The 14694-nt window shown below is 32.2% G+C and overlaps 1 protein-coding gene across 1 annotated transcript; it reads right to left on the reverse strand.

Annotated features, from left to right (window-relative positions):
- Nucleotides 1-9840: 9840 nt before the first annotated feature.
- LOC127125855 (nuclear transcription factor Y subunit B) lies at nt 9841-13822 on the reverse strand. The gene is made up of 6 exons (XM_051054704.1): nt 13643-13822; nt 13275-13501; nt 12824-13166; nt 12649-12723; nt 12484-12534; nt 9841-10245 (listed from the first exon to the last, which is right to left on the reverse strand). Exons 2-3 carry the CDS (start codon nt 13487-13489, stop codon nt 12935-12937), a joined length of 447 nt encoding a protein of 148 aa, XP_050910661.1. The 5' UTR covers nt 13490-13501; nt 13643-13822; the 3' UTR covers nt 9841-10245; nt 12484-12534; nt 12649-12723; nt 12824-12934.
- Nucleotides 13823-14694: the final 872 nt, after the last annotated feature.

The following is a 14694-nucleotide window of genomic DNA, read 5'->3' on the forward strand; positions in this document are numbered from 1 at the left end:
CGTTAAGGACTACTCCACACTAGTCAAACATGACTATACCATCCTCCTATCTTAATTTCACTCAAGTTCGGGTTAGAACTTATCTCACCACTCAGAGATCACCAAGCATAACAGACAGAGAGCATCATACAAACAATATATATAAAAAAAAACAAACATCAAATATATATACACACAAAAAAGTAGGCTAAACTCACTAAGTACTACTCTCCAACAGAGTCGCCACTTTATTTTTCTAGTGGTAAATTCATGACCACTGAGCTATTGGTTAACTCAACGTCAATAAAACCAAAGTCGTCACCACACTTTTATTATTTCCAAAGGAAAAGGGAAAAACACGGACAAAACCCAAAGATAAGAAGTTTTTAAATCAAAACTAATAAAATATCAGAGATTACAGGTAAGGGGGTTGTTTACATAGAGGGAAGGTATTAACACCCAAAGTGTCCTAGGTACTCCTAGGGAGCCCTTTTTTGTTTGCAAGTGTTTTAGTTGAAAAAATATTTGCTTAAAATTGAATGTGGGGATGAATACTCAACCAAACATCCATCTATAATGAGGACTTTACTACATTTAAGAGGGATGACTCCAACTTGGATTCAACCAACAAGTATGCCACTAACCCATAATATCATGGAATGGAAGAATTATATCTCAACCAAAGATAACTCAAATCTAAATGCTCTCTTTTGAAAAGTTTAAAAGAAAAAGGCATAAAGTGGCCCAAAGGATTAGATGAGGTTGTTAGTTTTTTTTTTGTCTTTTTGAGAATAAGGTCAATATGATTAAGTTTATTTACAAATTTGATTAAGAAAATATTTTGAAAATCATTGGCGTAAGGCCAAAGTTTCTACTCATTAAAACAAGTCTAAGTTGAAAACAACAAGTAAAGAAGTTTTTAAAATGAGGGAGAGATTTTGAAATTAAAGAAAGAGAGGAGGAGATGAAGAGACTATCCTAGACAAGATTTAAAAGTTTAAAGTTGAAAAGATCTAACCAATGGGAAGCATCCACAAGACAATAGTGTCGGATAAAAACTCATTTCCATTGGACTATTGATTAAGCAACATGCATAATCATCCAAGCAATTAATGAGAAGAACAAATGATATCAAATAAAGATAAACAAAATCCAATCAAGCACTCGAAAAGCAAGCAGTCTTCAATGCCTTTTACATGTATCAGATTAAATATCCCTTGAAACATACTCACAGTCAGGGACGGAGCCAAATTTTTTGAATTGTGGGGGCAATATATTTATATATAAGTTTGTTTTTATTTATTTTTAAATCATAAATATATATTATATTTATTTTTAAATAAAATTTATCTCAAAAAAAATATTTAATAATTTTTTTAATTTTTAATTTTATAATTTTCTAAATTTTATTATCAAGAAAAATATTTTTTTATGCATTTTTTATGAGATCATAATATTAATATAAAATCTTATAAATCAATTTTTTTAAGGTTTAGAGAAAAACTATTTTGAAATTATAAAAAAAATTCAAATATATTTGATCTGACACATTTTGATTTAATTATTGAAAATAAAAAACTCACATTAATTTTTGGATAATATTTATATATTTTATTATTTTTACCTAATTTTTAATAATATCTTTATAATAATAATATTATTTTAATTAATTTAATATATATATAATTTTGGTTAAATATATTGTTTTGATAAATTCTCTCTCTCTCTCTCTTTATATATATATATATATATATATATATATATATATATATATATATATATATATATATATATATATATATATATATATATATATATATATATATATATATATATATATATATATATATATATATATATATATATATATATATATATATATATATATATTATTAAAGTTTGTTTTTTAAAAAATATAGTGGGGGCACATGGCCCCATACTGATATACCTCCCTCCGTCCCTGCTCATAGTGAAACATCAGATGATATCAATAAGATCAAAATAACAAATTCAGACAAGAGAGAATGAGTATAACAAATAAATCAAAGGAGTCTCTCAAGGCTTGTAACAGATGAATGACATTGGCCAAGAAAAAAGGTCTCAAAATAATGGTATTGGCCAAGAATCTCCATAGCTCAGGGATGTTGCCTACTCTAAGTCCAAAGTTCAAACCAAGTCTCAGGCAAAGGTCCAATAGTCCACCAATGTATTTTTTAGAGTTTTTGTTGTTATTAAGTATTTTAAGGTCCTAAGACCACAAACAAAACACAATCACAAGCATAAAGATATATCATAAGCACAAATAAAATGGCTCAACTGAGCAAAGTGAAAATGAATGAAAACATAAACAACTTGCATGAAATGTAAATGATATTGAATGATAAATTGCAAGAATTTAAATTGCATTAAAATAAATGACATTAAAAATAAAGTCAATACAAAGATATGTTAGTGAATGTTAGTGGAAGAAGCAATTGTTCAAGTCTTTTTTTTTTGGAGAACACTCAACCATCCACTCATAAGCATGAAGACATGAACCTAGACATCATTCATGAGAAGGGCTTCAACTTGGATAAAATCAATAAGTATGCCACTAGCTCTCATAAATGGAAAAGAGATCAAATCTTCACACAATACCATGAGGAAGGCGAGACTTACAATCTCACTTACAAAAATGCTATTGATTTTGGGACAAATTTAGCTCTATGTTAACCAATCGTAATTGGACTTATGTAGAAGTCACATTTATCTGAGGTCGGGCAATAATAATATTTGTGTCAAAGCATGTTAGAGACAACGTATAAAGAACCAAACTCCTAAAGCATACCACAAAAAAAAATGGGATGGACCTATCTCAATCAAGCTCATGTTGATTCTTCTGACACAAGGTCATTGATGAATCAACTAGCATTTGATCTTGTGAGAAGCCATTGGCCATGGATGGATTGGGAAATAATTGAGATGAAGAAGAAGAGATAAAGTGAAAGAAAATCCAAAATTGATCAAAGGATGAATCTCACTTGATCAATATTATCCATTCATTTTGAGGGATGAAGTTCAAACTTCATCAACCCACTAAATCTAATAGTATTGATCAAATTGAAGTCCAATTCAACCAAGATTAAGACTAAACAAAAGACGAGTCAACACAAAGTCAATCAAATGCCTCAACACAATTTTAAAACAATTAAACAAATTAAATTAAATTTTTAAATGAAGAAAAATAATTTTTAAAAGCGAAAAAACCTCAAATCCCTTCAAATCACCAAATAAATGGCCAAGGGATTTATCATAGGTCAAACAAGGTCAAAAGACCTTAGACTAAGTTTTTTTGGCATTTTTGAAAAGTCAGAAGTATTTAAAATCAATTAGAAACAAGTCAAAAATCATTAAATTCACTAAAAATATCAAGTCAAATCCAAAAAATAATTTTAATTCAAAAAATGGAAGAGGAAATTATTTGATTTTTTTGGGTGAAAGACCCATATTTTTTGGATTGAAATTGAATTTATAATGAATTTAATAAGAAAATCGTATTTAAAATATTAAAATAGAAAATCAGATAAATAAATAAAAACAAGGGTCATCAGATCTCCCTCGTAAATTGAGGTGGCATATCTGATGGCCACGTGCATCAAGTCCACCTTGCATCCTAGTCAACGCATGTGTATGAATGATAATCAGATTGGATGGAGGAGATTAGAACATGGGCCACGGATCAGATGGCCTGGATTGAACCATCGCATCACCGGGGCCCTAGCTCCGGTCATCTTCTCCGGTCACCCTTGTCGGACTGGTCCATAAATTTTTTTACCTAAATTTATGGATCATACATCAAATTGAAGAGAAAAATGCCAGGAACTCGAATCTGACCTCCAATTTCTCCAACTCTCACTATATAAAAAGATATGTGGAGTTGAAAAATGAGGTTCCATAACTGAGTTGCTTCGATTCAACCTCAAAGCAACTCAATCTTATTGTCTACATCGGTAGGACTTCAGGCAACAATAAATCAATCAAAAAGGTGGAGAAATAAGGGAGAATCAAAGAAGGAAAGTTTGAGAAACTTCACCTTCGGGTGATGAATTCTGAGCTAGATCTCGATTCAAATCCAATTGGCCTTGCTTCCTCTTGCTTGTAAGAGATGTTTGAGATGAAAAAGGATGTGAATCCTTGGAGTTTTAGTTTACAAACAGAATTTGAACTAAAACTCGATTTTAAAAGAAATCTTCAAGGTGTTCTTTCAATGGAGGCTATGGAAGTGTTGGGCAGTGCTTGGGCAATGTTCTCATTTATTTATGATGCAATGCTCATGTATTTATAGGCTCTTCACTTCATTTTCACACCAATCCAAATTTGAATCCAAAACTAGCAAGTTGTGTGCATGGGTGCATGGGCATGTGCTTAGGCCCAAATAATGATGCAATCCACTCCAAATTCGTGCACAGTGGATGCTGAGATCATAACACGGAAGCATGCAAAAGAGATTATCATTTAAGTGCAAAAGTTGTCACATTGGTCCACGCAAATGAACCATGCGCAAGTCCCTCAATTTTGATCCAAATGCAATGATCTTGGACTCTTTGGAAAGCTACCTTTAAGGAGAACAACTTTGATGTTAGGACTTGTTCCATTTAAATCTTGGATCATGAGTAATTATGGTCTTGAAGTTGGAGGAATCAAACATACTTGAAAATTTTCTAAGTTAAGAGTCAAATGACCCCTTTTTACACCTTGAATAACTTTTGCTATGAGCTTCAAATGACTTTGGTTCCTTCTTCAAAATTGTATCTATTTCAATCATCTTCAATTTGGTCACAAGTTTGACACCACTTGGAGCTTTCATGATGGAGTTATGGATTTTATAAGTTGAGGGAAATTGCTTGTTCAATGATGAGGACCCAAATGAACCTATAATGTTTCCTCTTGGTACATGCCCTTGCAAGTGGAATTTGACCTTTATCAAAGAAGAAAAGTTGTATAAGACATCTTGAAATTTATCATGAAACTTGGATGACCTTCATATCCTAAAAAGTGAGGAAGTTATGATTCTTGGAAGTTGACCTTCTATCTAAGACACAAACAAAATAACCTATAATCTTTCACCATAAAAATGACTTTCCAAGCAAAATTAGTTCTTAATGCCAACATGAAAGTTGTTTGGATTGTCATAAAGAGTAACTTTGATCTTGTAATCATTTTCATATGATAACAATTGTAGGAGATAGAGTCTAGGGAACCCTAGATTTGACTAGTTGACTTTTCTGGTCAACCAACCTTGAACCAACTTGCAAACTTGAAGTTCTTTTGCTCTTTGGGGCTCATAAAGAATCATATATGCATAATATGATGTAAAATGGAGTATCCCTTGATATATTTGACCAAATACTAAAGAAATTTATTGAGAAAGGCACACAAGATACCTAGATTAATTGAGGCTTCCTTGACAAACAAGCTTCAAACTCTTGATGAATTCTTGATCAAAATGACAAATGGAGAAAAATGGGATCCATATATGATGCTTTGAACCAGTGTATACCTTTACTAACTTGATCCCTTGCATTGAGGGTCTCAAACCCTAGATGTGAGCTTGATGAGGTACAAGTGAATACACACACTACCTACAAAAGAAACAAGACTACACTAGACATATTTTTGGTATTTTGGTTAGTAAACAAAGAAAATAAAGTATGATACAATCAAATGCTTTGTGATCTCTCCCAATGCAAACCCAATGAATGATAGGTGAGGAGGATACCAAGGTGTGATCCCAATGTTAATGCCAAGTTAATGAGATGACATGAGGGGTCTTAGGGTCAAAATTGGGGTCTTACACTCTGCATATACTCCTGAATCCCTCCTAGATATAAATTTTTATCCCTCCATATGGTAGCCCATGGATACTCATCAGTGATAGGACCACAACCACGTTTGTCATAAATGGATGGAAAATACTCGTATATCCAACACTGCATAAAAAAATATATACAAAATATCTTTAATAAATAAGAACTAAATAAATAAAACATAATAAATATTCATATTTGAAATAGACTCATATAACTGGAAATCTACCTCGTCTCAAAGACAATGACCTCTCTTAGTGCAGTATATAATAATGATGTCAAAGTAGGATACTCCATGCCATTCGAGATGTTCAAGCTCAGAAAACAGATATATCAGGCATCAACGTATACATGAGACTTATCCGTTAAGATAGTATATCCCACATGATTAAACATGTATACCCTAGTGGCCACCTCATACATGAAAGACTTCACCAGTGTCTGATACGTCTCCTAGAGCCAAGATAGGCAAAAGTGAGAGCTCCTATTAGCCTTTCCATAATCTAAATGCCACATGATCAACATACACGACGAGCAAGGTAGGGTCAATGCTCCCTTCAGGTAACTCTTCATCTATGTGTACAAACGGATTCGTATCAACGTGAGTCGTCACCTTCGTGTCAGACTGAGCAGCCACCTCCGTGTCATTTTGAGCTGCCAGCTCTGTGTCAGCCTGAGCCTTAACCCGAGTCTTTATATCCTCTTGAGCTTTTATATTTACATCATCAACAACAACAACATCTGGCTCGACATCAAGATTTATGCCTATTCATCTCTACCTCTTATACGGTGGAAAGTATGGGGTGCGAGTGACTTCTCAATCCGCCTCATGTGAGAACCGGTGGAGACTACTCTACACACCCAAATATGTGACATCTCTCTGTATCATTTGCGTTTGCACTATGGCTTTTCTGCAGCTGCTCTCTCTGATCTTCCAGCCAATCTAAAAGCAATCTTGTTGTCTCTTCCTCTGGTCCTTACCATACTAAAAAATAAATAAAAACAAAATTATATAAAGTATGGATTTTTTAAAAATCCTGAAATTAACATGGTTTTATCATAATTTTTGAAAATGCGGTAACCAACATGTTTTTTACCGACATTTTTGAAATATTTGGTAATCATATATGCATTTTATCTAAAATTTCAAAAATGTCGATAAATATGCATATTGATTACCGTATTTTTCAAAAATAAATGGTACAAATGCATGTGAAATATGGGATTTTACCGGACATTTCGATAATATTAAATTAAACAAAATTTCATCTTCATAATAGTACTACTAATGTTATTGTCTGATTTGATCTTAAGCAGGGGACCTATTTCAACCTCATCCATGTTAGGGCATACATACTTTTTAAATATTGTTGATGATCACAATAGATTGATTATATTGGATTTTTCTAATGAATTTTAAATCTAATAACTTCTTTGTTAGTCTAATCGTTTGATGACAAAAACACTTGAAGTGTTTTTGATAATGACAACATGTGAAGTCGAGCAATTAGCTCAAACCGTCAAAGATGTATAATGAGGATGTTCAAGTTATCCTGTCGACTCAAGCTAAAGAAATTTGTTTTAAAAAATCAAGATTTATGATCTCCGTTTGTTTAATCCCCAACATCTCAGATGATGGTAACTAATTTTTAAATATATCAAGTTTCATCAAGAAGACACAAGATTCTTGTGTAACACTAAAGTCAAAGATAATGGCAAGACTTAAAAATTCAGTATGTGAAAGACAGAAAGTGTGAAAGTTCGTCTTATCGTGTTTGTCTGAGTGATCAATGTATTGTAAAGACACAAGGGAGTTTCTGGAAGTAGCATGTCTAAATTTCAACACACTTAAAACTTTGAGAAGCTTGTCACTTTTCAATTAAAATAACAAAAAAAAAAAGTTTTTGGAGCCTAGGCAGATGATTAAGAAATTGTTCAATTAATTATGATACTTTTTGCAACTGGTTAATCAATTAGATATACAATATGTCCTACTCGATTAAATAATGGATAATTGAGTCTATAATCGATTATGACAGTCTCTTAAATATTGATAACGACTCTATATCCAAACCTTCTATTTTAGACAACAATAATTGATTATTTGCACTTCCTAATCGATTAGCTCAATTAATCGTCCATGTATTATTTTCAAATTCTCTATCATTTCAAATCATCCATAAAACATGAAAAGATCTCACTTTTAATTTCTCTCATAATCTCTCAATTATTTATTCTTTTCTCACATATTTTTTGGCGTAATGCTTTGAGAGCGCTCTTGAATTTAGTGAGGATTTTTGTTTTGACTGAGAGTTAATTTTTAAATTTTTATCAAGAGTATATTTTTTTTCTCTTGTGTAAATATTTCTTCTTTAGAACGATTATTTTGTTTGAAAACTAAACCATTGAAAAATAATTTTGTTTATCCCTGAGGATTAGTATAACTCTTTGTTTGATTTGTGAACTCCGACATTGAAGAAAAACTCTCATTAGATTCGTGAAGAATAACTAGTAAATTTTTTTTTAAACGGTTCTTGTGCTCAGCTCAATCAAAAGTTTTATTCGTTTGAAATTATTCTGGTGTAAAATATCACTTGATTTCTAAGTTCAGTCTGGTTAAAAGCTTAGTAGGTTCGAGATCAGTCCGATAAAAATATCGATTTGGTTCGTGATCAGCCCGCATAAAACCCCAGTTAGATTCGGAGAATAGTCAACTCAAAATTCCATCTTGGTTCGATATTATTATGTGCAAAATCTTCATTTGACTTAGAGACGAACCACTCGAAGCTCTATTCGTTGTTTGGTGTGAAGACTAACAACTTTATTTCTCTGTTTGTTGTTTGGTTGAAAGTTAGTCTAGAATTTCATTTCCTTATAAAAGGGAGTTTGTGGACTTAACCTTCTAAAAACTCTCATGCATTGATGGATACTCTCAAGATCGATTCTCCGAGAGAGGAGTAGGTCTTTTCTTTAGGACTAAATCTCTATAAATTTCTAATATTGTTCTCTCTTCCTTCGTCTCTTTTACTATTCACTTTTACTTTAAATTTCCGCTGAACATTTAAATGTTTTTTACAAAATATATTCAAACCTATAATCCACCATGTTGTTATTTCTGACCCTAATTGAAAAAAAAACTATAGATGAAGAGCTAAAAGCTCTCAACGATAACAACACTTGGGATTTAACACCCTCCCTCCGTTTAAGAAATCCATAAGTTGAAATGAATGTTAGCTACATTAAAATATTTAGCTACATTAAAATATTTAGCTAATGACACCATATAGAGATACAAAATTCACTTGTTAAATATTTCAGCCAAACTAAGGATAACCATGAAACGTTCAGCCCGGTATCGAAGTGGCAACTATTAGGTTCCTTTTATCCATTGCTTCTTCTAAAAGCCGATTCCTACACTAATTTGACATGAATACGGCATTCCTCCATGGAGAATTAGAAGAAGTCTATTTAAAATGTTCCCAAGCCCTATAGTCTTGTTTCAAATTTTTCTTTTAAAAAAAAATCATTTATGGACTCAAGCAGACCAGTAGACAACAGAGCACCAAACTTACTTCCACCATTCTTAACTTCTACACCCAATCTAAATCTGATTACTCTCTTATGAAAAGGCATAATAACTTCTTCAGTGTTATGCTTGTTTATGGTAATGGCTTGATAATTCTTGTAGTGCTTGTTATGTTGATGACTTGATAATTCTTGTACGAAGAAATTTATTAGAATTTCAGGCTGTTAACTATTTTAGACACCAAATCAAAATCAAAAAGATTTGGAGAAACTCAAATATTTTTTGGATTTTGAAATAGAAAGTCTTCGAAAGGCATTTCTCTAATGTTGGAAAATCAAGAAGCAATGATCCAAAATACTAACTAAAAGTGATATATTAAAGTGTATAATCTTCACATTAGGTTAATACGTCAAACTTTTAAAATAAAATCATCCAAACACAAATCATTACTTCAAATCTAATGTTAATAAAATCAAGTAGATATTAATCTCATTTAAAATGCTCACTCAATAAAAATTCCACAACTGTTCAAAAACTCAACCGTTTTCATCCATTGTACACGATATAAGGTTTTAAAAAACCTCAATTTATGCATACAATCAGCTTCCTAAATTCTTCAGCATTTGCCAAGCGGCACCAGCACTTAAAATTACAAATGTAACTTTGAAATAATAATTTTAATCCAGACATAATATACAAACCTTAATTTAAAAAAAAATCAGGACACAAGAACTTAATGTGCCTTATGTTTGTATTACTTATAACATAAAATACACTAAATTATGCCGAGAGCAGTTTGTAAAGCTCTACCAGCACTGCAGACAACCCTTGAAAAAGGGTCAATTGGCTTGTTACCTACTCTGGGCCTTGCATAGGAACCATCATATGTTGACCCTGAGATTGAAGAACAAAAAAATATCAATATAAAAAATCATTACATTGCCTATATCAGCATAAATTCCTTAAACTGATATAAATTTATAAACAAAAGAGGAAAAACCTCCATGTAATGAATGCTAAATACTGTGTGCAGGCATAGTTAAAGCCACAGAGCTCTTTTCGGTAGTTGGATTTAGAGGACAGGCTAGTCTCAACACAAGGCAACAAACTACAGTTCAGATCCCAATAGAAAAGACACCGGTATTTAATGTTTGATAGCTCCTCAAACATGGGCCTCTAACAGAAAGATACATGTGTTAACAGATACTGAACTTTTTGGGATGAGTGTGCTGTTAAGAATTCAAGCAATAGAAGGGTCAAAGTGACTTTAGAGGTAACATCTTATGACCTTTGGACCAGTATAACTGTTTTAATAAAAACCCAGTATCTATAAGCTCATTTTTAAAAATGAGTAACAGTATATCTAATTTAGATTGTATCGCAAGTGAACCGGTACCAACTAATGACACGGTATGCAATACCATGATCCATGACTCCATGTCGATTAAAGACAGTGAAGTACATACGCAATCGGACTATGCACCAAATAAGCTGGTATTTTAGGATAGGCTCTCTTTATTGATTCATAAACACAAAATAATCAGACCACTCGTGGGGAAAAGCAATCCCAAAATGTTTAATGTGAATTAACATGACCACTTTCAACCTTAATGGTTTGAGTAACAAATCCTATCAAAACCATCATTCCACACTAAAAATTTAGTTCTAACAGTGGCTTCTAGACTTCAATGGTAAATCAGTTAAAAATTGGAGTTCACAAATTATAAATTGGCCGTTTTGGAAATTAGGATATGACCATGAGCTTCGTGTCCATAGAAGCCCAGACAGAGTTCTAGCATTAGTACAGTGCATTGAAGGGATTTCTGAATTTGGGTCTAGTTGTGAGTGAGGGGAGGTGTCTCAAAATGTTGGAGCAGATTTTGGATTTGCAGATTTTTTGCTGGTTCTGTGCTTCAGCAAGGCTGCACATAGTGGCATGGTTAACAGTGGTTTAAGTTGCTGATAATGGTTGCTGGATATTAGGCATCTGAGTAGTTTGTTGGGGTCATAGATTTTCTTTTGTGATGATTTCCATGGTGGCTTTTCTGATTCCATACAGAGCCCATAGATTGCAGGGACTTGACTAAGTTCTATGTGTATTTTGATTTTGATGTTCTAATTGACTCCTGTATATGTATGTATTTTGAGGCCTCCCAAACATAGCGATGGGCAGAACTGAAGCACTATTTTCAGGTGTGGCAGTGGCCTTGGCACAAGTGCTGATAAGGAGCACAGGATGATAAGTACCATTAAACAAATTTCAAAAAATATCTTGATTTACTTATTCGAGCAACTATAAGTTACTAATCATATGACCTGTCCCATGTGCTTCAGAAAATAGGCCAGAAATAAAGCACGTACATTATCCCCATTCACACCCAGCCTGACTAGCCAAAAAAATAAAATTTGATCAAGTCTGAACCACTAAACGGCATTTAATCCTAATGCATATTGTAAAAGAATGTTTAGAACGCCCAGGCACCATATGGCAGCGTTGACATTTTAATTGTTTATATATTTCATGTGGAAAGAAGAATCTCAAACAACCTCAAAGCACAAGAAGATACGTAAAAACAGCCTTTCATAGATGGAGTACAAACTAAATAATCACAATTCAGCCAAAAAAGAGGCTTAAGAAAGTAGGAGAGAGTACAGAGAAGATAAAGAAATAGTTGATTTGAACCTAAACAATACATTGTAGCCCACACAACTTTCTTTAATGGGTGCATTGATGTGTGCTACCAACCAAAAGGAGCTAACCCATTGGTGAGTTATCAGGCACATTAATGGTAACAAAGACCTTTTTCTAGGGGTAGATAAACAATGTGTGAAACATTAAAATAAAGGCCAACTAGGAAAACTGTTTATGGAAAATGGGAGGATTTTAAACATATAGAGTTCTGTGAAATTGAAGCATAAGTGAGTCACGTTTTATTTCTATCAACATTTCTATCATCATGATTAATATTTATATGCATTAGTGTGTTAGTAAGGGGAAATATTATTGATGTAAAGTCAAGAACAATATATATTTATTTATATGGAAGTTACAATTTGTAGTTTTAGCAACAACCATGGCAATTTCTTTTATTAACATTCAACACAATCTAGCATTTAAGAGAGTAGTGTTACCTGAGAATTTGTGTAAGAAACACCTTGTGAGAAAGAACCTTGATGAACAAGCTGCAATTTCAACAAAATATATCAAAATCAGATACTGTTTTTCTGTTCTTTATTTCCCTTTGTAGTTGTGTTCTCCAACAATAAAAACACGCGTAATCCATGTATGTTTTTTACCTGAGAATTAGAACCTTGCTGAAGATCTTTCTTAGCAGACGAGTCTCCACCCTTGCCAGAGCCCTTTGTATCACCCTGGAACAAAACAAATTGCAAAACCATTACAAAGATATACGCAAAAAACAAAACAAAATCACAAAATATTCAAGCAACAAAAGAAAGGATTTGAAATTACCTCCATCTGAAACATTTCCAATCGAACCAACCCACGGCAAAGCAATGAAAAAATTACCATCAGTAAAAAGCACAACAGCAATAAAACTTCAAAATAACTCTGTATACATTGTCAGAGGACCCAACTCTCATTTATTTTCACCGGGGACCAGAAAAGCTTGTAAAGTAAAACCCCTAAAAAATTGAAAAAACAGTAAATTGATATAAAATTCACCTCTCTGTATCTTGTAAGGTAAATCTTAAGAGGATCAATATAATCCTCAAAACCTAGAGTAGCCATCGCCCAAAGCAAATCATCGCCGTTAATAGTCTTCCTCTTCTCTCTCTGACACTTATCAGAGGCCCTACACAATTCCAATTCAACGAAATCGAAATCGAAATCACAATCAAATCACTGTACGAATGAAAGGTAAAAAGAAAATAAAAAATAATTAATAACATAACCAACATACTCGCTGGTGATGAAGCTGATGAACTCGGAGACGCATTCCTGAACGGTCTCTTTAGCATCTTTCGCGATTTTGCCATTAGCAGGGAGAGCTTTCTTCATGATGCGGCTAATGTTGGCGATAGGAAGAAACCTATCTTGCTCACGGATGTTAGAACGAGGACTATGTTCGCCGCTTTCGTGGCTTCCACCGCCAGGACTCGCTGGAGCTTCGGACATATCGTCGGAACCCTAACAAACATAGCGAAATAGAAGAATTGTAAACCTAGAAACAGATCGATGAGAAAGTGAAATGAAACCCTAGAGAAGAGAGGTTTGTGTTATGGAGTTTTTGGAGGGATATAATAGTAATATTATTTAATATTATTATACCTGAATTTGTATTTGGCGCGAGCGTGTGTAAGATCGGTGATAATGGAGAAGGAATCGGACGCTGGAAAAGAGAGGAGGGAGGAGCGATTGAGATTACAGAACAAGGCCTATCACCACCGTTCGTTTTCTTTTATTATTGCAAAAAACAAACACAACACTCGACGAGTTTGCTTTTTATCTTCTTCCGTTTTTTTTTAACAATTGTCTTTGTTTTTAGTTTCTCTCTCCTCTTTTTTTATTTTTTAATAAATGTTCTAGATACCGCTCCCCTTGCCTATAAAGTTATAGTAAATAAATTATAATTAATGTTTTTACTTTAAAAAATGATGCATATATAGTATATATAAAATAGTTTTGTATATAATTGATTATATTATTATTAGTAAATTATAGTATCACTTTTAGGATTGTTTCATAAAATATCACAAATATTTATTTTAATACAATTTAATTAAATGTATCTGTAAATAAATTATAATAATGTTAGATTTATTAAAATAACAAATAAATTTGTGATTTTTTTTGGGTAGAATATTCCATCTAAACCAAACTACCTGATAACTCTCTTATAGTATGGTTGATTACAAGGAGAGATTGAAAAAAGAGAATAAATTGAAAAAGATGTGAAAAGAGAAGAAAAAAAATACAGTAGATTTAAATGAGAGAAATAAAAGAAAAAAGTGTATTTAATTTTGAAATGATTAAAGTATTCTTATGTTAGTAATTTATTTATTTTTATATAAATATAGTTTAATTATCATTTTTAGTTAATAGTTAATCAAATAAAAATTTATTTATTTAATATTTAATTAATTAAACAAACAAAAGTATTTTCATTCAAATATATTTTTATTTTATTTAAATTAATACTCAAAAATAAATGTACCTCATATATTAAGTATAAAAGAAGGACAAAATCGTCAAGAATGTAATTGTTTTGTTTTCTATCCTCTTTCTTCAAAGATGTGAAGAGATTAGAAAAAGGTGTGTGTCACGTGTTATTTCTTCTCTCGTCTCAACTTCTCTTGTATTCCGATATAAAAAAATACACA

Source organism: Lathyrus oleraceus, chromosome 3 (assembly GCF_024323335.1).
Source record: "Lathyrus oleraceus cultivar Zhongwan6 chromosome 3, CAAS_Psat_ZW6_1.0, whole genome shotgun sequence".
Taxonomy (NCBI): Eukaryota; Viridiplantae; Streptophyta; class Magnoliopsida; order Fabales; family Fabaceae; genus Lathyrus; species Lathyrus oleraceus.

Coding starts and splice junctions, on each gene's coding strand:
- LOC127125855 (XM_051054704.1), bottom strand. CDS start 13,489: ATGTCCGAAGCTCCAGCGAGTCCTGGCGGTGGAAGCCACGAAAGCGGC. Junction 13,167..13,274: donor ATCAGCTTCATCACCAGCGA/GTATGTTGGTTA, acceptor GGAATTGTGTAG/GGCCTCTGATAAGTGTCAGA.